General features: G+C 41.4%; 1 protein-coding gene across 3 annotated transcripts; it reads right to left on the bottom strand.

The window, feature by feature from the left end:
* Nucleotides 1-2,829: 2,829 nt before the first annotated feature.
* On the bottom strand, nucleotides 2,830-22,126 carry LOC116041460 (glutamic acid-rich protein-like). Of its 3 annotated transcripts, none has more exons than XM_035991144.1 (8): nucleotides 21,827-22,126; nucleotides 19,201-19,205; nucleotides 14,443-14,584; nucleotides 10,031-10,457; nucleotides 8,691-8,933; nucleotides 8,260-8,507; nucleotides 5,989-6,406; nucleotides 2,830-5,943 (listed from the first exon to the last, which is right to left on the bottom strand). In XM_035991144.1, the coding sequence occupies exons 3-8, from the start codon at nucleotides 14,574-14,576 to the stop codon at nucleotides 4,174-4,176; spliced, it is 3,240 nt and encodes a 1,079-aa protein (XP_035847037.1). In that variant the 5' UTR covers nucleotides 14,577-14,584; nucleotides 19,201-19,205; nucleotides 21,827-22,126; the 3' UTR covers nucleotides 2,830-4,173. The 3 variants fall into 3 exon arrangements, with proteins under 3 accessions (XP_035847037.1, XP_035847038.1, XP_031143222.2); XM_035991145.1 differs by lacking the exon at nucleotides 19,201-19,205 and having other exon boundaries at nucleotides 2,830-4,913; nucleotides 4,977-5,943; XM_031287362.2 differs by lacking the exon at nucleotides 19,201-19,205.
* Between the last annotated feature and the right edge of the window lie 642 nt (nucleotides 22,127-22,768).

The raw sequence follows: 22,768 nt of genomic DNA, 5'->3' as shown, positions 1-22,768 counted from the left end.
GGGGGAACATTATTGAAAAGAGTTTGAGAATCACTGTCATAAATGAATGGTCATCAATATAGACTAGTACCTTATGTCCCTGTGACCCCGCCCTGCTTGTCTACCCTTGTCAGCCTGTCTTTGGGTTCTCAGTCCTCGTTGTCATGTTTCCACTGTCATGTCATTTAGTTTCCTGTTTTATTTTGTCGTCTGTCTCTCCTGCGTCATGTCTTTTTTACTTCCTGCCTTATGTATATTCCCGCCTTTGCAGAATATCCACCTTTTAATACTACAAGGAACATTTCACATGCATAAAGCCACATTTTCAAAATCTGGGCCAACTTTTAATCACCTCAGAATTGAATTTCCGAATTTTGAGTCTATCCAAATTATTAATAATAAGCAAAGTATTCATACAGCTGACATACTACAATATTTTTTCAAGGAAATGTGATTATATAGCCTAGCTTTCAATTCAATGTTTTATTTATTTTATTTATTCTATTGTTTTAATTCTTAATTTATTTTCTTTTCTTACTGTATATTTGAATACCGTTCTTCTTTGTTTATGCTATGTCATCAATAAGGTTGTAGCGCTCATTGATTGAAAATGACCGCCTGATTTATATATATTGGTTTTTTTTAAGATTCAACAATCACATATTTGTAAAAATTTGCAAATAAAAAAAAAATATTTTCTCACCTTTGTGATTGTGTGCCCCGCCCTGATGTGTTCCACCTGTTCATCGGCCCTCATGTCACCTGTCCCGTGTTACTACCCTCGTTACCTTGTGTACTGATGCTACGTTTACACGTGGCTGGCTATTTTCATAAACGGACATTTCACCCTCTCCGTTTTCAAAAATAACATCGTGCACACCTGTCAGGTACAGAAAAGTGTCCGTTTACACGAACCCGTGTATATATGCCGTTAAGAGCATGCCAAACTTGTAGGTGGCGGTGTAACGAGAAGCTCAACCCCACGTTAGTCAATCAGAATCCCGGAAATAGCAACAACAGCAACGAATCACTTCCTCTTTCTCTTTTGAACAAAAATGGCGCCAGGCATTGCGTCGGCCTCAGCTGCCTAAACCTCCGTTTGTCTCAGTTTACATGCAAACGTGCAAACAAAGTTTTCCAAAATCTCCACCCTGGCCGGAGTTTTTAGAAAGAATTGTTTTCAGATGCGAATTCTCCGTTTGCGTGTAAACGAAGGGCACAAACGAAGGGAAATCTCCGTTTTTCAAAATAACTATGTACATGTAAACGGGGTAATAGTCTCTGTGCTTCCTTTGTCTGTTGTCAGATTGTTGTCATTCCATGCATCTCTCCATGTGTAGTCTATTCCTTGTGGTTTTTGCTACTTCTTAGTGTTTTCAGTATATTGATTTTTGTTTGGATCTTGGTTGCCAGTTTTTCCCTGCCTCCTTCAGGACCTTTTGTTTGGAAGCTGTTTTGATTTATTAAACATTTAAAATCTTCCTGCTGCCTCACCGTCTCCAAACTGCATTTTGGGTCCAAGCCTGCTATTGCACAAACCCTGACAATGGCTTTATTTATATAAAAAAAAAAAAAAAAAATGAGACTTTGCAGTAAAGCATATTTATTTTTATTTATTTATTTATTAAATCCCTTTTCATTATTTTGACAGTTTTTTGTTAATGTGAAGGTAAGATTTTACTTTTTGAATCAAACTTTTACATGTTGCTGTTAGATTGAACGTTGCACTGAATTCTAAAGAAAGGTTTGAAAGGAAGCTTGTCAGAACAGTAACTGCAGACTCACTCTTTATTTTTACTTTTATCAACTATTCCAACCAAAGAGACTAAAACCAAACTACAAATATTGCCTGTGTAGCCAAAGTCTGATCCAGCTATATGTTTCCAAGCTTTAAAACTTCTCTGTCACAACATAATCACTGCAGGGGAAATCTGCTGAGATGGACCGCAGAGAGTCAGTGACTCTGTGTCTCCATCTGGTGGCCGATTTACAACACACATTCAACATACATCAACGTTCTCCTTTGTTTTCAGCCAGCCAAGGACCCCTTACAAGATAGAGAATACACCGGGGACCCCTCATGTATGTCCCATTGAATAATTTGACGTAGCCTTTTTTTGGTACACTTCTATAGTTATAGTTATGTAAAAAAAAAAAGAACAACATAAGAAAAATGTATAAGAAAGATATTAGACATGTATCAAACATATTTGAAGTTTATAGAGATTTGTTTCGAGCTATGAATGAATTAGGAACTCTTGTATGTACTGTATATATACAGTATACAGTATATATCATGATAATTTAAATAAATAAATCTGAAAACCTTTCATGGATTCCCTGGCTGGCAGGGGGCTACAGACCCCATTTTGAGAATCACTGCCTTAGAGGCTCCAGTGTTTATTACAGTCACAAAAAAGAAGCACCAACTATCATGTCTAGCAAACCTATTATAACAATAGACCGTATAAAATAACATGCTGTATCTTGTTTGTTTAATCCACACACAAACGCGGGGGGTTTTAGGGGGGGGAGTTACATGCTGGAACTATTTCTTGAAGAACAACAGTGTATCCATCCTCCCTCTGCTTCTGTGCAGCATTGCCAGATAGTTAGTGAGTACAGGATTTAGTAGGTGTATTTTTGAACTTGGGACAGAGCCAGGCTAGCTGTTTCCCCATGCTTCTAGTCTTTATGCTAAGCTAGGCTAACCACAGCCTGACTCCAGCTCCATACTAAATGCACAGACATGAGATTGTGATCAAAAGTGCATCATCCAAAATTGTTGAACTGTTTTTTTGAATACGAACTGTATTCTTTGTTTGATATATATACGATTCATTACTTTAATAAATGCAGTTATATATTTATACATAATTTTAACCACAATGCTGTAAAGATACACAAACTGTTAAGACTGATCTGTGCATCGTCCTTCACATCTACCACTGAACATGACATTTTTGCACATTACATTTCCTACATATTTTGACAAATTCTTGGTCAACGTCCATCATCTCTCTTAAAGTGCTTCATATTCCCAGACTGTCACTACCTCATGTTAGCATTTAGTGTATCTAGTCCTTAACATGCTCATAGTGCATTCCGTTTACCCGGGAACTCGGAAGCCGGAGCTGGGAATGACTTCACACCCGAGTTGAATGCGTTCCATTTACAAGTCAGATTTTTCATTGTTTTCATTAGCTCTAGCCAGGTTAGCTATCGTTAGCAATACCAGTCGATAACAACGCTGTTTTTTTGTGCATACAAACAGTGTAACAACATGTCCACAGATAGAAGTTGGACAGCGCAGCTAACTGATTTAGTGAGACACAAATAAGACAAATATCTGTATATTACTACAGCTTTCACAACTGTTAATGCACGGGCAGCCATCTTGGATTTTGAGCTCGGTTTACTCTGAGGTTGTACGAGTTCCGAGCTCGGAAATCTGAGGTCAGGAGGCGTGTTTCCGACTTTGACCTCGAAAAATCTGACTTCAGAGTACTGATGGAAAGCACTATCACTCTTTGGTTAATGTTTTTGTATTAAAAATAGAAATTAGAAAGTTGTTGGCTAAATGTTCCAGTTTTTTTCAGTTGTCGCATCAATCTCACAATCTATCCTCAGTTGATTTTTGGTACATTTTCTTAATTTCAGCTTCACTTGGACAGTATTATTTCCCACCTGTGATCATGTGAATTGTGAAAATGTGTTGAACCTTGGCGAACCTTGTGTGTCTTTGGTACAAACATTAGCTTTATAGCAATGGAGGATAGTTAGCTAACATCAGCATTTTGTGACAGGACAGGGGAATCCGCTACAATTGTAGAAGACACAGAATTGACAATAATATTATTTTCTTGTATCAGGACATCTCCGTGTGCTTTACTCTTTTTCTTATTCTACCTTACTCTGATAGGTTATCATTTTACAATCATACAGTTTTATTAAACAGTCTTTCTACAACTTTCTACATATTCTTCCTTAAACATCTGAACTCACGAAGCTGTGTTTTTAATATGGGAATATGAGTACACAAAATATGGTGAATGATTCAGGGTTTTCTTTTCAGGATTACGCTAAGAAAGGAGAGTTCCTTCCCATTAACCTTTACTTAATACAATTTGCAAAAGAGCTTTCAGAAAATTTCAACTTTCCTCTTCTTCATTTTCCTCCTCCTCCTCTTCTACTTCAGTGTTTACATCCTTTTCTACAGTCTTGGTTTGTCTTCCAGCTGAGAGTCCATTCCCTCTTTGGCATCGCAGCATGCATCAGTCCAATGTATCTCTGACTCCGGTTCGCGGTGGAGAAGCACACCACCTCGTCATCGTCAGGCTTCCTCCAGTGGTAAATCCTCCACGACTCTTTCCAAGCCCGACACTCCTCTACCAACTCCTCATCCTCTTCCTCGTCCTCCTCTTCCTCTTCGTCTCCTCCTCTGCGAGCTACCGCCACCATCCACGACTTCTTCCAGGAGGAGAAGGACGTGTGTAGTTTATGGAATTGCAGATGGAGTGGGACATCAGGTTTGCGTTTGATTCGTTTCTTTTCTTTGTCTACGTTGTTTTCCTCTTCTTTCTCGTCTATCTTGTCACGGTTGCCGTCCTCCGCTTCGACCGTCTTCTCCTCTACTTCAGCATTGTATTCGTTAGTCTCCTCTTCGTCTACTACATCCTCTTCCTCGTCTACTTCTACATCCTCGCCTTTGTCTACTTCTACATCCTCTCCCTCGTCTACTTCTACATCCTCTCCCTCATCTACTTCTTCATCTTCTCCCTCATCTACTTCTTCATCCTCTTCCTCATTTACTACTTCTTCTTCTTTGTCCCTCTGATTCACTTCATCTTCCTCCTCCTCCTCCTCCTCGTCTACTTCTTTCTCCCAGCCTTTGTCTGCTTCGTCCTCCGTGTCCTCTCCTTCCTCCTCCTCCTTGTCTATTTCTTTCTCCCGGCCTTTGTCTGCTTCGTCCTCCATGTCCCCTCCTTCCTCTTCCTCGTCTACCTCTTCATCCTCCTCGCCTGTATCTACACTATCCTCATCTACATCTTCATTTTCCCCCTCCCTGTCTACTCTCTCCTTCTTCTCGTCTACTTCTCCGCCCTCCTGCTTGTCACCTTTGTCTGATTCTTTCTCTACCCAATCTTTGTTTAACTCTTCCTTTTCATCCTTGTATTCTGCTTCTTCCTTCTCCTCTTCTTCTTCCTCTTCCTCTTCTTTTTCCTCCTCCTTCTCATCCTCCTCCTCCACACTTTTATCTTCCTCTTTATTTGCTATTTTGTCCTCCTCCTTATCTACTTCTTCATTCTCCTCTTCGTCTGCATTCTCCTCTTCCTCTACGTCGTCCATTTTGTCTTTTTCTTTTGCTTCTATGTCCTCCTCTTCCTCATCTTTGTCTCTTTCCTTCTCATCTAATTCTTTGTCCCCCTCTTCCTCCTCCTCCTTCTGTACTTCTTCATCTTCATCCCCCTCACCGTTTTGGTTTACGGTTTTGTCCTCCTTGTGTTTGTCCCTCTCGTCATGTTCTTCCTCCTTGCCATCCTCGTCTTCTTTTGCATCTTCCTCCTCCTGCACGTCATGGTCATCACCCTTCTCCTTTACTTCTTTCTCCTTCTCTCTCCCCTCGTGTGCTTCTTTGTTCTCCTCTTCGTCATCTCCTTCTTTGCTTTCATCCTCCTGATCCAGATCTTTTTCTTCCTCCTCTTCATCTTCTTTTACGGTTTCGTCCTCCTGATCCAGATCTTTTTCTTCCTCCTCTTCGTCTTCTTTTACGGTTCCATCCTCCTGATCCAGATCTTTTTCTTCCTCATCTTTGTCTTCTTTTACGGTTTCATTCTCCTGATCCAGATCTTTTTCTTCCTCTTCTTCGTCTCCTTCTTCACTTTCATCCTCTATATCTAGGTCCTTGTCCTCATATTTCTTGTTTATCACATCATCCTCCTCGTTGTCGACTTCTTCGTCATCCTCTTCCTCCTCCTCCTCCTCCTCCTCCTCCTCTTCCTCCTCCTCCTCCTCCTCCTCATCTACGCCTTCATCCTCCTCCTCCTTCTTGTTCATTTCTTTTTCTTCCTTCTTGTGTATTTCTTTGCTCCTCTCCTCCTTGTATTCCTCCTTCTCCACCTCCTCATCTACTCCCTCGTCCTCCTCCTCCTCATCTACCTCTACATCCTTCTCGTTGTCTACCCCTTCATCCTCCTCCTCTGTGTCATCCATCATCTCCTCCACTTCCACGTCCTCCTGCGTCTCGGCCACTTTGTCCTCCTTTGCTTCGATCCATCTTTTAGGAATCCTCCAGGCCTCCGTCCACTCCGTGTTATCTGCTGTCTCCTCGTCCAGCCGTGATGTGAGGACTAGGTTTGTGGCTTTACGTCTCCTAGTCAGCATGGCGCTGTGTCGCTGATGGGACTCCAGTGAAGCCATGCACCACCTGCGGATATAGTTGTAGTTTGGGTTTGATTTTTTTGTTCAGATCAGTTTGATTAAAGAGCCCCTATTCAACTCCTATTCGGCGGTGTACTCTTGGAGTCTACTAGAATGGGTGTACATGCTTTGATGTTCAAAAATGTTTCTCATACTGCCCATTGCTGCAGTGCTACCACCTGAAACACTCTGTCTAAGCTCTTGGCCTGCCTTCCCGCAAAGCCCAGTCTGCTCTGATTGGTCAGCTTGCCCACTCTGTTGTGATTGGTCAACTAAATTCAGGTGGGCGGGCTGTGTTTGTTCAGACAGCACCTATAGGCTCCACATATAAAAAAAAATTAGGCTGGCTTTCTCAATTAATGACATCATGAAACAAGGAATTTCAGTGCTGTTTGTGGGAGAAAAAGCTCAATTTGGAGTGAAATGTGTTTTTTTGTACTTTATACATCGATTACATACACAAAAAAACTAAATAACACACTAAAAGACAAAAAACCCCAAAAAGCATAATAGGGGCTCTTTAAAAAAACATTTAAGCATGTACTAACTTAAGGATTGGAGAGCAAAAACACTTAATGTAACTTGGGCAGGTAATCACTGTAGCATTGTCAATGTGCAATCAATGTGTTGTTAATGGTTGCAATGGCGCGGTGCTAAGCTAAATGCTAAAGAGGGAAAGTTGCCACACACACAGACACATAACACACAAACATGCTTCAGGCTCATGAGAGGCATAAGTGAGCCTGCTACTTTGAGTCTATATGTTTGAACAAGCAACCCGTTCTCACTCCGAACTCGTAAAATACGGACGTTTGGACAGTGGCTGTCAGCGTCTGAAGCGACAAAAAAAGCGCCCTTCAGCGTGTTTGTATAACGTACCGGGGAGAGCAGCAGCTACAGGGGGTTTAGAGAGTAGTATGTAAGGGGGAAATTCCACGCAGGGAGGTTGGTCGGGGGGGTGGATGGGTCAAACACAGGATTTTCACCCAGGAGACCGGGGTTTGTGTCCCACGTGTGTCTTTAACCGCCCCGTTCTTCCCGCGAGTCACGGAAACGTAAGCCCACCCACAACCTTTTCCTAAACCCAACTGTCCCGTTATTCCCACGAGTCACAGAAACGTAAGCCCACCCAGGAGCTTTTCCTTAATCTAACTGCGTCAAAAGGGACGCCAATAGTCCCGACCAAGCGTGTTTAGTCAAAGCGCGTTATATGACGCTAAAGGAGACTTTTAGCGTCAATAACAACGACAAAGGCACCTGACCAAGCGTCCATATTTTACAAGATGGGAGTGAGAAAGTGTTGGAAGAAGACATAACTCTCCATGGTTCATTTCAGGAACACGTTGTAGCATACATTTTAAGATAAAAAAATGCCTTTTGAGTATAAAGCCCTTTTCAGACATGGAATATGGCTTCATCCATCTGTTAATAAAGTGATGGATTATTGTCATTCTAACATTGGTAACTTTTATGTTAATGTAGTGATGCACATTCCTGTCTCTCTCTCTCTACATGTTTCACCTTTTGTTGTGGCAGCAATTACGTTGGGACTAGGTAGGGGCCGGTTACCGGTTTCAAGGTATACCGTGGTTTGAAAAAGTCTCTCTGCCAGTGTGCAGTGTGTTTAAAAATTAAATAATAAATAATACATTTTAAAGCTGTAACTGCAATACCGCAATACTGTGAAACCATGATATTTCTGCTGAAGGTTAAGATACCGTCAGAAACTCATACCAGCCTATGCCTAATTGGGACCCTGGTGCGTATTCAGACATGTTAAACAGCCATGGGATAAACATGAATGGGTTCATGCCTGAAAGGTGCTGAACATTAGGCGAAGGGCACTCAGCACCGACCCACCTGATCTGCTGCCTGTATGCCCAGCAGGACTTCCAGTTTTTGTGACGTTCTTCTTCTTCCTCCAGGGGGGCAGCAGAGAGCAGCCAGGAGTCACTCCAGCCAGGCAGGAACACTTCGTTCAGCCTCATCATCACTGTGGTTTCAGTGCTGGAGGAGCCTGCAGTTGGTGTCTCATCCTCTGTGGTGTCTTTTGGTTCAAGTTCTGCCCCGGACAGTTTCCATGAATCCTCCCAGTCTGAGGGCTCCTCCTGTTTGACCATCACAACATACATTTTTAATAACAATAATGCAAATGGGTGTCCTGGTTGCTCAGTGATCATGTAGCATGACGTGTCAGTATTTTCTGTCTCAATTTGCTTCTACGTGGCCAACGAAGTTGAAAGAGCAAAAGACAACAATAAAACAAGAATTGTCTTCATGTTGATCCCCACCTGCTCCTCTAGTTGTTGTACTTTGTCAAACTTGTTGCTGAGGTTTTGTTGGAAATCAGGCCAGATACGATCCCAGTACTTTTGCTGCTGCCGGAAGGCAAAGTTGATGAACTTCCACGTACCGGCCCAGACGGGAAGAGTAAAGATTTCTATCTCAGCTTTGCCAACCGGTTTCCGTTCAAACAAAATCTCCCATTGGAATGGTTTCTCCTCAGTGCGCTCCAACTGGGCAGGGCTCTTCACCTGGACAATAGAACAATGGAGACAAAAGATGGTTAAACAGTTTTAACTGTGTTGCTTTGCACCTTTTAAACAGCTGTCTCTTCTTTTGTGATCTGGGAAGGCTATGGATGAATCAGCTTGACACACATGCTACAACAGGTGATCGACAGCTTTTTCTATCACTCAGACATTAACATGAACCCTTCCTACTCCTGACTGGACAAACGCATCACCTGGGTTTTGTCTCAGAACACTAAACTGGGAAAAAAGAGTGGATGTAGCAGCAGTGACGTCACCTATTGGTTTGTGGACCGAGTTTGGCAATTTGGCTGTCGCCATCTTGGTTTTTTGAAACCGAATGTGGCGAATTTTGATCAGAGGGTGGAGCTGGGGGGAATGATGTGGCCAAGCCAGGGTTGGGAGGGAAAGTTGCCAATTTTCAACCCGTGTGGAGCAAGTCATCCAGTGGAGATTTCCGGGGACTGCCGCCATTCATCTGCATGCACAGTAAAACATAAAATCGGAAAATCTTTTCCTTAAGCCAGTGCTAGCAGTAGATGGATATTTTCATGTACACAGTGCCATGGTTAGCATTGATACTGTAAGCCTAAGTCATGATTGACAGGTCGGCCAGACGGAGACAAAGATACCTCATGTAAATATCCGAGAATACGCCGAACAGCTTTAAGTTAAATGTAACTACGTTACAAGTTTTTGAAATTATATAATACACATGCAATATCAACACAATTCAGTTCAGTAAAACACTTCTTGATTTAATTAGTTGTCAGCTTTATGTAGCCTACAGCTTAATGAGGATAATGAAGCATATTGCTTTACTTCCCTCCTGCCCTACCTGCTGTTAGTGTTCCCTGCACTCTTGTGGTCTAAAAGGTGTGCATCAAATACTTAAAAACTCAAAATAGTCCAATATATTTTGAGATTTGAACCCAGGTATATCGAGGCAATACAACACTCAAACTTACCTGATACTAGCCAAAACACATCTTCCCCCCCTGACTCTCACACGTTGTCCAAAATATGACTAAAAACTGACCAAAAGTCTGGGATTTAGTGTCTTTTAATGTGATGCCATCAGTTTGTGTCTGTCTCAGTACCTGTTTCCAGGAGTTACTCCATTTTTCAGCAGGAGACTCCCAATCGGCCTCTGATCCGTACCCCTGTGGTTTGTACTCCCTGTTGTTAGTCAGCTCTATGGTTGTGAATCCTTGGATTCTAGTTTTCGTCTCCTTGGCCTTCAGATAAAGATACTTTGGAGGTTTCAGGCTCTTCCAGGAGTCTCTCCAGCACAGCCCGAACACATCCACTTCAACTTTACGTTTTTGCCTGCAAAGTTTGGGCGAAGCTGTTTTCCTGGGAGTAGGCGGAGCAGGGGCAGGCTCATATTTGGGTTTGGGAGGAGGGGGGACGACTTTAAATTTGATTTTTGGCTTGTTTTTTTCCGCATCGTCTTCACCGCTGGTGAGCTGATGGAAGTCTCCTTTGGAAACTAGTGACCAGTGATAATTCCACTTTGAGAAACATCTGCAGATTCAAAAAACATTCAAATAAACATACAAAACCAATTAATATATTATCATAATGAGTGAACACTGAGAAACGTAGTGCCCCCGCCAATGGAACAAAGCCGTCATTAACAGTGTTAGTTCCACCTGTGTGTAATATAAATATAGAGTATTTTATTATTATATAGAGAGTGATCATGTACACAGCTAACAACCCGATTTTGAATGCAATGTGTTTCTGTAGCACAACCACATTTGCCCTTTTTTAAATCCTATGTTTAAGTATGACCCACATCTAAGAGCATTTACATAACATAATGATGGGCAACATTTTTCTGAATAGTTGGTAGCTGGCCTGTGGTGTTAGCTAGCCAGGTAGATTTAAATGCTTCAGGGATTGTCGTCCCCCCCCCCACCCCCTGGAAATCATCCTTTGAGGTAGGTTGGATCCAGTTGCAGGTGATTCAGTTATTACTTGAATTTGTGTTTCACATCACATGGTAACCACCATTCCAGGATCATTCGGACATCCGGATGTCCCTCACCTTCCGCTCCGTATGCGTTGCCGTTCTCAAACTCTGTTTGCTTGGGGAAACAACAACAACCTTCGAGCTAGCAGGCTACACGCTGACAATGTCAAGTTTTTGGATCGTGCAACAAGGCAGACCTGCTTGGTTCTTTCGGGGAATATTGTAAATATTTACAAAGAATATGTTTAGGGCATTTCCTCTCTAACTGGGACGTTTTGGGACCGATTGGTGGGATTGTTGTGGACGAAGTACACACAGCAATACACTGGTAAGAGCAAATTACGTTTAACTGTATGTATCCAGCTAATTTAAATAGCTCACGTTACTTTATTGTGTGAACAGTTCAATTCATGTAATATTATATGTGGCATTTTCTTTTGTGGGGTGCAAATGTTCCACCAAAACAATTTCCTTCCTGAAACCATATAGCAGAGCCATCGTCTCTGTGTCCGGTGCTTAGCGCCTCCAGAGACCATTGTGATTGGTTTAAAGAAATGCAAACAAACCAGAGTGTTTTTTTTCCTATCCCAGAATGTATCTGTGGTGTAAGCAGACTGGAGATACCTGGGTCTGGCAATGCGAGACTACATAATAACCAACTGCTGAAGTACAGCAAAGACCTAGTAAAGCAAGAACCTTACAGCCTGTTCATCTCCAGTTTTTAATGATTGCTGCCACAGCAACATTTTCAATATCTCTACTGTGTGGTAATGTAGTGGGGAAGGCTTCCCTTAGTGCAGGTAAATGTGTAGTGGGCTTGAATGCAGCCTTGGCCTGACCCTGACCCCTCCCATGGCCAACCCCCTAATCAGGGCTAGGCTACAAAAGGCACCTGTGCTCTTTTGTCCTGTCTCTGCTTCCTGATCTGTCCATGCTGTGGCTGTAGGCTAGTGGTTGTTACCCCCAGGTATTGGAAAGGCACATTTATAGGCCATATGTCATGTATTGGCAAGTGAAACAGTTGGTAGTTGATCACCTTTCTGTTTAAATCACTGCCAGGAAACTCTGGTGGTCTCTCCTGCCCTGGGAAGGTGATGTTGTTCCCTTGATTGTCCCATCTCAGTGGTGGTGAGTAAGATAACAGTTTTTAATGGGATTTTAGTATTTAAAGTGCTCATATTATGCTCATTTTCAGGTTCATAATTGTATTTAGAGGTTATATCAGAATAAGTTTACATGGTTTAATTTATAAAAACACCATATATTTGTTGTACTACACATTGCTGCAGCTCCTCTTTTCACCCTGTGTGTTGAGCTCTCTGAGCTACAGAGTGAGACATCTCACTTCTCTTCCATCTTTGTTGGGAGTCGCACATGCTCAGTACCTAGGTAAGGACTACTAGCCAGTCAGAAGCAGAGTATGAGGGCGTGCCCTGACAGTACCTAGGTAAGGACTACTAGCCAGTCAGAAGCAGAGTATGAGGGCGTGCCCTGACAGTACCTAGGTAAGGACTACTAGCCAGTCAGAAGCAGAGTATGAGGGCGTGCCCTGACAGTACCTAGGTAAGGACTACTAGCCAGTCAGAAGCACAGTATGAGGGCGTGCCATGCTAGCAGCTAGGTGAGCATTATAACGTGTGTTCCAAAGTGACCACGTTTGTCTCTGAAGTAAAGGCTGGACTACAATAGAGCTGTTTGGAGCAGTTTGTGAACAGTGTTTTCTGTTGGAGTTGGTAAGTCCCTTTGGGGTGGACTTTGGGCTTTTTCACTCTGTCAACCTCTAACGTGCACAAAAAAGACATGACACAAAGGAAAGGGAAAAAGCCAAAACGCATAATATCAGCACTTTAAGTTGAACCTGGTTAATTGTACTTTCCCCTCCTTTCCAGGTTCCTCTTGCCTTTTAATTATTGCTGTTTTGCCCTTATGGTGTTTTGCCCATTTCTTAGTTTCGATGTTTGGTTTAGTTCTGGTTTGGTCTAGTTTTGTTATTTCTTATTTTTGTCTTCAGCTTGTGTTCATTTAGTTTAGGTTTGATTTGCATTTATTGTACTGCCTCTTTATTGTTTTTTTGTGAGTTTTCTTTACTTAACTAACTAGGTTACCGCATATTTGTTTGTGATTATTTTTGTATTTAGTTTATTTCTCTCAGAGCAGGTTGCACCCGTGGTGAGGTTCCTTCACTGTTTTTCATGTTAGTAAATGCCCAGGGACAGGATGTAGACTGCACCATTTCGCTGTGTTGCACCTGAGGTGAGTAGCGTTGGTACGGTGGCCGACGGCGGCAAACGCCCTGCAACTTAAAACACACGCAAATAGACAAAACCCAAGCAAATTCAGAAAACCTCTTCATTAATTTGACAACACATGCGCAGCATTTAGCAAACGTGCAGCATATACACACAACACAACCAAATACACAAACGCGCTGCAAATACACAAACGATGCAAAATGAGAAGCACACAAACCCAGAAAACAAATGCAACAGAAAAACGCTGCATCCAGATTACACGATGCTATGAAAACCTGTTGCTCTTTAATACTATTGTAAAAGACTAGGGCCAAACGTAAAAATAAATATGCACCTTTTCATGTCGCCTCTTTACTGCAATTTTTTCCGGTTTCCAAAACAAACTCTCTCTCTCTCTCTCTCTCTCTCTCTCTCTCTCTCTCTCTCTCTCTCTCCACGAGTGGCCTCTGCTTGGTTTGTTTATAGGTTATTTTGAGCTTAAATCTTATATTACACATGTATTTAAAGGTGCTCTAAGTGATGTTGGGTGACGTTACTTCTTGTTGACGTTCAAAGTATTTTCAAACAAAACGAGGCTAGCTCGCCCCTCCCTCCTCCTCATCCCGTCCCCTCCCTTCCAGGCACTAAGCCCCCCCAACCCCCACCCCCAAATCTGTCTTGTCAGTTATTGGCTGGAACGCTGGAACACTGTTTGTTATGTTTGGTGGTGCAGGTTGGCGCAGTTTGTTTTTGTTGGTGTTTGTGGAGCCTGGACTGTCTACAGACACCGCGTTTTTTTACAGTGTGTTCAGGGGACAGGCAGATAGCAGATAGTGAGGAGATGTTTGCTGTATGTGACAAAAAATGTTGTAGCCTAAAAAACATGTGACATCGCTTAGAGCACCTTCAACATTGCTATCAAGGCTGTTATTTTAACATTATTGTAATAAAGAATCATTTTAGTCACCCCACCATTTTTGTTTATTAACCCTTTTCTTTTTTGACAGCTGTTCAAGACCCTGCCTATTTTGATTTATTAGAAATAAAAACATTTGAAATACTTTGAAACACATCCTGCCTCATCAGTAACTGATCTGTGTTCCTTTTCTCTCATCAATCAATGTTCACATAGTATTTCTTAGGGTGCCATTCCCGAGGTGGCGTGTTTTTTCATTCAAATGTCTTACTGGTGACCCTCGCCACAGTAAGATTAATTTAGTAAGATGCTAAAGTTTTCTTTGCAGTTAAAAACTGTCATGCTTGTGATACAAAAAGCAAACTAAAACATATCACACTTTCTTACATTTTGTTGGAACTTTTCTTCTTCCATTCGGCCTCCTGTTTGTTCTGCTCCGAGATGCTCTGAGCTTTCTTCTCCCATTGGTCTCTCAGCGGCCCGTTGCTGAACGACCTCCGCTCCTCCTTTTTTGACAACATCCTGTTGCCTAGGAGACACAACCAACAAAAAAAACAATAGAAACGGCATCAATCGTGTCACCTGTGGCGTTTATGTTGCATTTCTACAGTGTAACATATACTGTCTCTCTGTGGTTGTTGGTGGTGTGTTCAAGTGCTTGGGAAGAATCTCCAGACATCCGATACTTGATGGGTTAGTTGTAAATTTTACTGCAGTACAAGCTTTGACTGGTAGAAGCGTCAGTCAGACATCTTGAAGTAATTATCATAATGAGGACAACTAATACTGCAACTAAACATTAGCCTATTTCCATCTATCAATTATAATAGTTGTTTTGTATTCATTCATTTGTTACAAAAAATACTGAATGTTCAACTAAATCAATCAACATGGATAAAGCATGTTGCAAAACATTTCTTCATCCCTAAACATTATTTGTAGGTTTTTTTTTTTTGTTTTTTTGTTTTTTAGGTTGTTTTTTTTGATGCAGGTAGCAATAGTGAATTAAATTTATATTATAATATAATCCATTTTAACAAAATGTTACAACATATTACGGCACAAATCTTTTAATCTATTTTTCAGCTCCTCTGCGTGTCTCTACCACGTGTAAAACGTTAGACGGCCAATCACAGACATTATTAGATTTGGTAGAAGCATGCTGCATGCTGATTGGCTCACTGACGCTATCGAGATGTACTCCTTTAGGTACTGAAATTGGGTATTGAATAACGAGGCATTTTTCGATACTCAATACTTTAGAGGCAATTCGGTTGGTGTCTAATAAGTATTCAATTCGGTACCCAGCCCTATTTATTTGAGATGAACCGAAAAACCTAAATTGGTCCGTTTAACTTTGGATTTTTATATTTTTTGATTTAGATAACACAAGCAGAAACTGTTTTTCATTTTTGGTATAAATTGAGAAAAAAAATGGTATTTCCATTTTTTATTCTTTCATTGGTTTAAAAGAACTTTTTCAAAACGTACACCGATCTAAATGAAGAACCATTTCTTCTTTTTGGCTATATAGATAGATATTTATAGATACATATATATCTCTCTCAATAAATGTTGCGATAGTGCTCTTGCTGTGCTTTTTTACAGATATATGAAACATTAAAGGTACACTGTGGAGTGTTGTAAGTATTTTATTAGCTAAAATCAATGTCTTCATTCATAAATATGTCCTCATTGGTGTAAAATGACCTCTGCCAATGATCTGACTTATCCTCGTAAGTGAAGAATTTCTTATCTGTATTTACATTGGACGGGCAAGTCCAAGGAGGCTTCCATGTCGTTCCGTCATTTTGAAAAACTCTAATCACTGAGATGGACATACAGCACTAGCCTACCTGTCTAGCTAATCCACAACGCGTTTTCGTTCAGAGCCAGCGTCACGTGACTGAAACCATCAGTGAGAGGAGCTTGTCACTGCCCCGGCAAATTTGAAAGCCTTAGCCCTAGTTCATAACGCAGGATCAAGGAATCCTCGTCGCCAAAAAACCGAAAATTGGAAGACATGTTGTCATAGCTTCTTGCCACATAATGGCTACCGTAGTTGGAACACGCATTTGAAAAAGCGAGGCGCTAGAGAGCACTATTCGTTTGAATGCAAAAAACAATTTCACCACTAGATGGGAGAAATTCCTACACAGTGTACCTTAAGTATATAGTATATAGTCATATGCAGAGTTCATTAGCTCCGGTATTCTTACATACCGACAATACAAGACAGATAAATGTTAGTCCAGTTTTGTTTCAGTCCTTAGAGCAGTGTCTTGTTGAAGACTCGCTGGTCAAACTGACACAACCAGACAGGCGTCACTCTATAATTAAACCCAGGTCAGCAATGTGCTTCAAGGAGCAACAACAACAAAACTACTTATACTAATCCTACTAATACTACTACTTGTAAAGGACCACAATGGAAACAAGCATCCTGTTTTATCCTCTGATTTCTAATGTATGATGTGTTTAATCATCAAATCAATACATTATTACTCTGCTACTACTCTGCTTCTGACTGGCTAGTAGTCCTTACCTAGGTACTGTCAGGGCACGCCCTCATACTCTGCTTCTGACTGGCTAGTAGTCCTTACCTAGGTACTGAGCATGTGTGATTCCCAACAAAGATGGAACAGTGAGAGGTCTCACTCTGTAGCTCAAACAGAGAGCTCAACACATGGTGAAAAGAGGAGCTGCAGCAATGTGCAGTACAACAAATATATGGTGTTTTTTGAAAATTAAATCATTTAAACCTATTCTGATATAACCTCTAAATACAATTATGAATCTGAAAATGAGAATAATATGAGCACTTTAAAACAAACTGTCTATGCCTTTTTTAATTGTGTGTACTTGAGACTTTTTCTTTTAGTAATGTATCTTTTTTGTATGACAGCTGGGGGTGTGGGTGAGAGAGGGTGAGCAAGTTGTCTGTATCTGTGTATTTGTAGTGTATGTATGTAAAGGCTCCCGTCTCTCAAAAAAGTGCCTCGGAACACACCGAAGCGGCGCCGACTTGAGCGTACATTCTGCTTCAGCGAGTCAAATTGGCCAAAATGAACGCTGACAGCTCCTCTGACGACGGCACGGAACACACCAAACCGACTCGAGTCACCGACCTCACCAGACTCTCCGACGGCCGATAATCGGGTTGGTGTGTCAGAGCCTTAACACAGTTCTGTTTGTATGCGTTTTATAATTATGTATTTGTGTTATAGGACCCCCTCGAAAATGAGATGTTACATCTCAAAGGGCTATCCTTCCAATAAATAATATTTTTTTTTCATAAAACCTTTTCTAAATTATATCTTTTTCATTCAAACTTCATGATTTTGTCCATATTTAGTCGGAAAGATGACATTGTGTATTTGGCCATTTGTTATTCAATTTAAATCTCTCGATGTCAGGATGTCTTTGTACACCCCAACAAAACACTTCCTGCTCTCAAATGTATGACCATGCAAAGATAATCAAACACTGACTGTGATGTAGAGATGGGTTGATGAGACCGGCGATCTGAAGCTTGTTTTACACCTGCTAAGGAAATAACGGTACTAACAGATGTGCCATCTTTAAGAGTGAAGTGCTGTGTAGTGGATAGAGACTTTAGTAAGAAACATTTAAAGTGTTAAATTTGCAATGGAATTTGGTGCGGGTTCCCCCCACCTGCCAGATCCCACTTTAACCCATGCACATGAGAATTAAAGCTATAGTGCAGTTTCTGTCGCCCCCATGAGGAATTCTAAGTAATGACAACGAAAACTGTCGGCGCGTCCTCCCTCTTCCACACAGTTGCTAGTAGCCAAGGAGGACACAAAAAAACATGATGCACTCTTCAGAAGAGGTCATTATATTCACTCTAGTTTCTGCATGGGAAAGTCACCGGACGCCACAATCTTCTGAACATAGTCATACTGAGAAATCCAGAGAGAGTTGTGTGGAGCTAATAGTCTTAATTAGCTTTGTAGCAACATTTGGCAATGGCTTAAATGTAACGGACGTTCATTAATATCAAAGTTATGCACTAAAGCTTTAATCTAGAAAAGTGCTTCGGCTGATCTTGAAGGGCTGCTCTACCTTTTGCAAGCTACCAGATGTCACTGTTTGCAGTGTTTGAAGCCCCAAAGCTTTGTAAAGCGTGATTAATGCTTCTGCGTAAAATCTACAGCGTAGCTACGTACGTAGGTACGTGGAGACACGGACCTTAGCTGGACCCTACAACTTAGCCTGACGTGCATCTCTCAAAAAATGTAACTACACGTTGCGGTGACGCATCGTTGTGGCTTGGCAGCGTTGCAGCTTGGCAGCGTTGCATTTCCCCCGACTCATTTCCTGGTTCTCCTTCTCCATTAACAACATGAAATCAAGGAGAGGGTTAACTTCTCCTGCTCCAGATTTCCCACCGTGGTCAGAAAGAACAGGGGAGACACTTTGTTTCTCTCACTATGACTCTAGAGTCGGTACTCGCTCCGAAGATAATCGCGGTCACTCTCTCACTCGATCTACCACACATTCCCAGCAAACACACACACACACACACGTCGGCCTTGCTACGAGATCGGCGCGCACACACCAACGCACAAGTATAATCTTCAGGCCACTTACGTAGGCTACGGCGAAAGTTCTGCGCGGAGCCTCCCCAGAACCATAAATCAAGCTTTAGGCTTCATTCACCCATCACTACTGAGATGGATTATCTGTCTAAAGTTCCGGTCTCTGTCAGCTGATTGATTTATAGAAATGAAGTGAAACCAATGGAAATCAATCTTTGGGATTTGGGAAATGATCTATAGCTAATGATCTGAACTATATATATGAAAAAAAAACATCTGGATGGTCCTTTTAAGTACTATAACATCGACAAGCCATAGAATCAAATGTGTTATAGAGAACTCTGTGTTAAATGGAGTTCACAGACTTTAATCCCTGTCTGTCTGGAGGATTTAGCAGTGACAGTGTGTTGATAATGAGGCTGACTTATCCAAACAACCATGACTCAAAATTAGGAAATGAGCTCAGGCGCCTGCACATGATGATGTTGAAGTCCCTGATGAAAACTGCTGAGAATCAAATAACACTGACATCTTAAGTGTCTTTCAACTATGGATACAAGTGGAGTCTCTGCTCCTGGGATACATGATCTTTTAAACATAATCAGAGTTGTTGGATGGTGGATTTTTCAATCTTTTGATTAGCTATAGTTAGCAGCTCTCTCTTAAGCTATGCTAAGATAGGACAAACACGTCTTGGACTTCTCTTGTCCCTTTCACACATGTACTGCAAACCTGAAATTCTTTAAACATTACCCAGCAGGGCCTTATGTGAGAACGCAAATGTCTGAACCAGTCAGTTCTGATCTCAACTGTTTACCCTGCCAGCTCCCCTGTACAACATCTCTGTAATCTCTGATTGAGCCCAAAGTGTGACAATTCGCAGCGAGCCAGTGGGCATGTTGATGACATTTAATGCCGCTCGCGCAAAATGGGAAGAAAACAAACATCCGAGGGTGAAGGAGGGTGATTTACATGACAACAGCAACAAAAAAGTCTATCTGGAGAGACTCTCCAGAGATGATGGAACTTCTCTTGGTAAGGGCAGACGCCAAAATCGTCAGACAAATTCAAGGAACCGCAAGAGACTCTGTTGTTTATGAATAAAGGACTCCATGACCCGGTGTGAACAACATCATGTCCTGTCTGCTGCCGGCTCTACCCAGGCCCGACCCCTCGTCTAAATCAAACCGAGTATTTCCAGTACGTGAACCAAGCTATTTTCCTGTGGAACCAGCTCCCAGTGTTGGTTCAGGAAGCAGACACCATCTCCGCATTTAAGAGTTGGCTTAAAACTCTCCTCTTTGATAAAGCTTATAGTTAGGGCTGGCTCAGATTTGCCTTTGACCAGCTCTTAGTTATGAGACTATAGGTTTAGACTGCCGGGGGACTTCCTATAAAACACTGAGCTCCTCTCTCCTCTCTCTCTTTCTCCATCTGTGTGCATTCATGTCCCATTAATGCATGTTACTAACTTAGTTCCTTCCCCGGAGTCCATGTGCTTTCTCGCTTCGCAGATTTCCCTGGATTGAGGTGGCACCTGGATCGTGGTTGCAGCTGCTGCCGTAGTCCTGCTTAACGCCCTGCACTGCTACTAGTATTATTAGTCATAGTTCTATTGTCTATACTGATACTATAATTGCCACTGTTCATCATGTCATTCCTAATATCAACTGCTATAATTGTTATGAGTCATACTTCTGTATTTATTGCAGTTATGCCCACCAAGAATCAGGTTACGTCTTAGGTTTCTGCTTGTTTTAAAAGACGTTTTTCCTCGCCACTGTCGCACTAAATGCTTGCTCTTGTGGAAAAATTGTTGGGTTTCTTTAAATCATGGAAATTATAGAGTGTGATCCCTACTCTATCTGTAAAGTGTCCTGAGACGTCTGTTATTATTTGACACTATAAATAAAACTGAATTGAACGCAACTGGCACGGACAATCTCCTGTTGTGTGCTACATGTGTGAATGGAAAACTCCAGACTATGTTGGGACCTGATTCACCGGACGTTGTCCGGAGTTCACATGTGAAAACGGCTTCTCTGCACTGGACACACATAGATCCAATTAATATCCATCTTCTTATCTGACTCTGGAAATGTCAACCAAGAAGCTTATTTTCCGAAATATTGGAGACTTCCTTTCATAAAAGCAGTGGTGTTAATGTCCAGATTTCTGTGTCCAGCCCAGAAATCCAACGTGTTGAGCTTATTTTAGCAGAAAGACTGGTAGCATAGTCACTCGGTTGCCCATTGGCTGGGGTTAGGGTAATTTCATAAAAAAAAAATATATATATATATATATATATATATATATATATATATATATATATATATATATATATATATATATATATATATATATATATATATATATAATTTTTTTTTTTCCATAAATATATTTTACAGGGTTAAGATTTCTGCATGAGAAATTCTAAAATGACAGATTTATAATTCCAAACATTCTGCTTTCTTGTCAATACATGACTCCCACAATTCAAATCGACTGCCTACAGCTCCGACAATGATTTGGGTGTGTCCCAATCTGTACCGGAAACCCAATTTGTTCTACGCATTTGTGTAGGTAGTTGAGGTTAGGTATTGACCTAGAATGGTTAGGGTCAGGATAGCCCATTGGTCAGGGGATAGACCCTCAACAAATCGGGTTTCCAGTACAGATCGGGTATATTATGTTAGCCGTGACTAATGTAGCCTCGAGCCTCTACCCTGCATTAGGGATGAGGGGCGGGCTACAGAGGTTTAGAAAATCCACACACAGATTTCTTTCATTTTCAAACTTATAGTCTTCCCAACTGACACTGACTCAAGTGACATCAGACATTTTTCAGACTTCACACAGCTCCCTCTGGGAACACAAAAGGCTTTGTACCACTTTATCACCTATACAGTTGTACTCCACAAACACTTGTGGCTGCCTTTGCCACCCATATGACCCTCAGCCTCCACATAATAGCAGTGCCTTCCAAAGAGTTTAACCTAGCCCTAGCTTAGCGCAAAGATTGCTGGATTGACCTCCTTCAAAACCTTAGAAATACTCCTTCCAACAAGTCTAGCACTGTTTTGAAATTAACATTCAAACCAAAATATATATACACCATATATATAGGCTATAATGTGTATATATATATATATATATGTATTTCAGCTTCGATAAATTCAGAGTTTCACTGTAAACCAGTCCACACTTACCTGATGTATTTCTGTCTCTCTCTCACAGTCTGCCTGTCTGTCTGTTTACATCCCCTGCTGTGACCAATAACAGTTTACATTAAGATGAACTACAGTATGTGTCCACTGTCTTTCTGCCTAAATCTCTACGCCTGTCTGTCTCTAATCTTTACAGTAGCACAAAGGTACCTGTCTATCTCTTTGCCTGTCTATCTGACTATCTGCCTGTCTGCCTTTATCTGTCTCTTCAGTCTGTTTAAGCAGTTAACTTTTATTAGCTTACACTCAGTGTCTGTCCTGTATATCTGCTGTTTGGTGAGCAGACTTCCCTCCTCTCTATTTTTACGTCATACGTTAAAAGATCCAGAGCTGCAGCGCTAAATTTAGCATCGGGGTGAGGCAAACGGTGTGGCCGGCAGCCTGGAAATGCAGAGAAGTGACTTGATTTGGATGAAAACACTCAAGTGAAATCAATCTTTATTCAACAGGTGCCACGGCAACAACACAACAACAACAAACCACTGACTCAGAAACCAGTGCAGTGTGCTAACTAGAGTCATTCTGCATGCTAAAACACAGCAACAACATGCATTACTTTGGCAAAGATCCGAGTAGAAGCTCCACCTCCAGACAACACTCCCCCTGGCATCCAGCCAATCAATGTGAAGATTGTGTAGCACTTCTTGATCTAGGGTTGCAGGCATCTAGGGCTCCTGCAGTAAAATTCCTTGTTGTCATAGACAGTTTTAGGTGACTGACAGCATTTTAGGGTTTGGGTGGACATTAAAACCTGGTTGAATCATCAGTACAAAAGATAAACAACGTGTTAGAGCATACATTTATGGTTCTTAGACAAAGGTTTAAAGTGGCCATATTATGCTCATTTTCAGGTTCATAATTGTAATTTGAGATTGTATCAGAATAGGTTTACATGGTTTAATTTTCAAAAAACACCATATTCTT

Source organism: Sander lucioperca, chromosome 14 (genome assembly GCF_008315115.2).
Source record: "Sander lucioperca isolate FBNREF2018 chromosome 14, SLUC_FBN_1.2, whole genome shotgun sequence".
Classification (NCBI taxonomy): domain Eukaryota; kingdom Metazoa; phylum Chordata; class Actinopteri; order Perciformes; family Percidae; genus Sander; species Sander lucioperca.
Note: the sequence above shows the minus strand (reverse complement) of the source record. Positions and strands in the feature narration are given on the sequence as shown.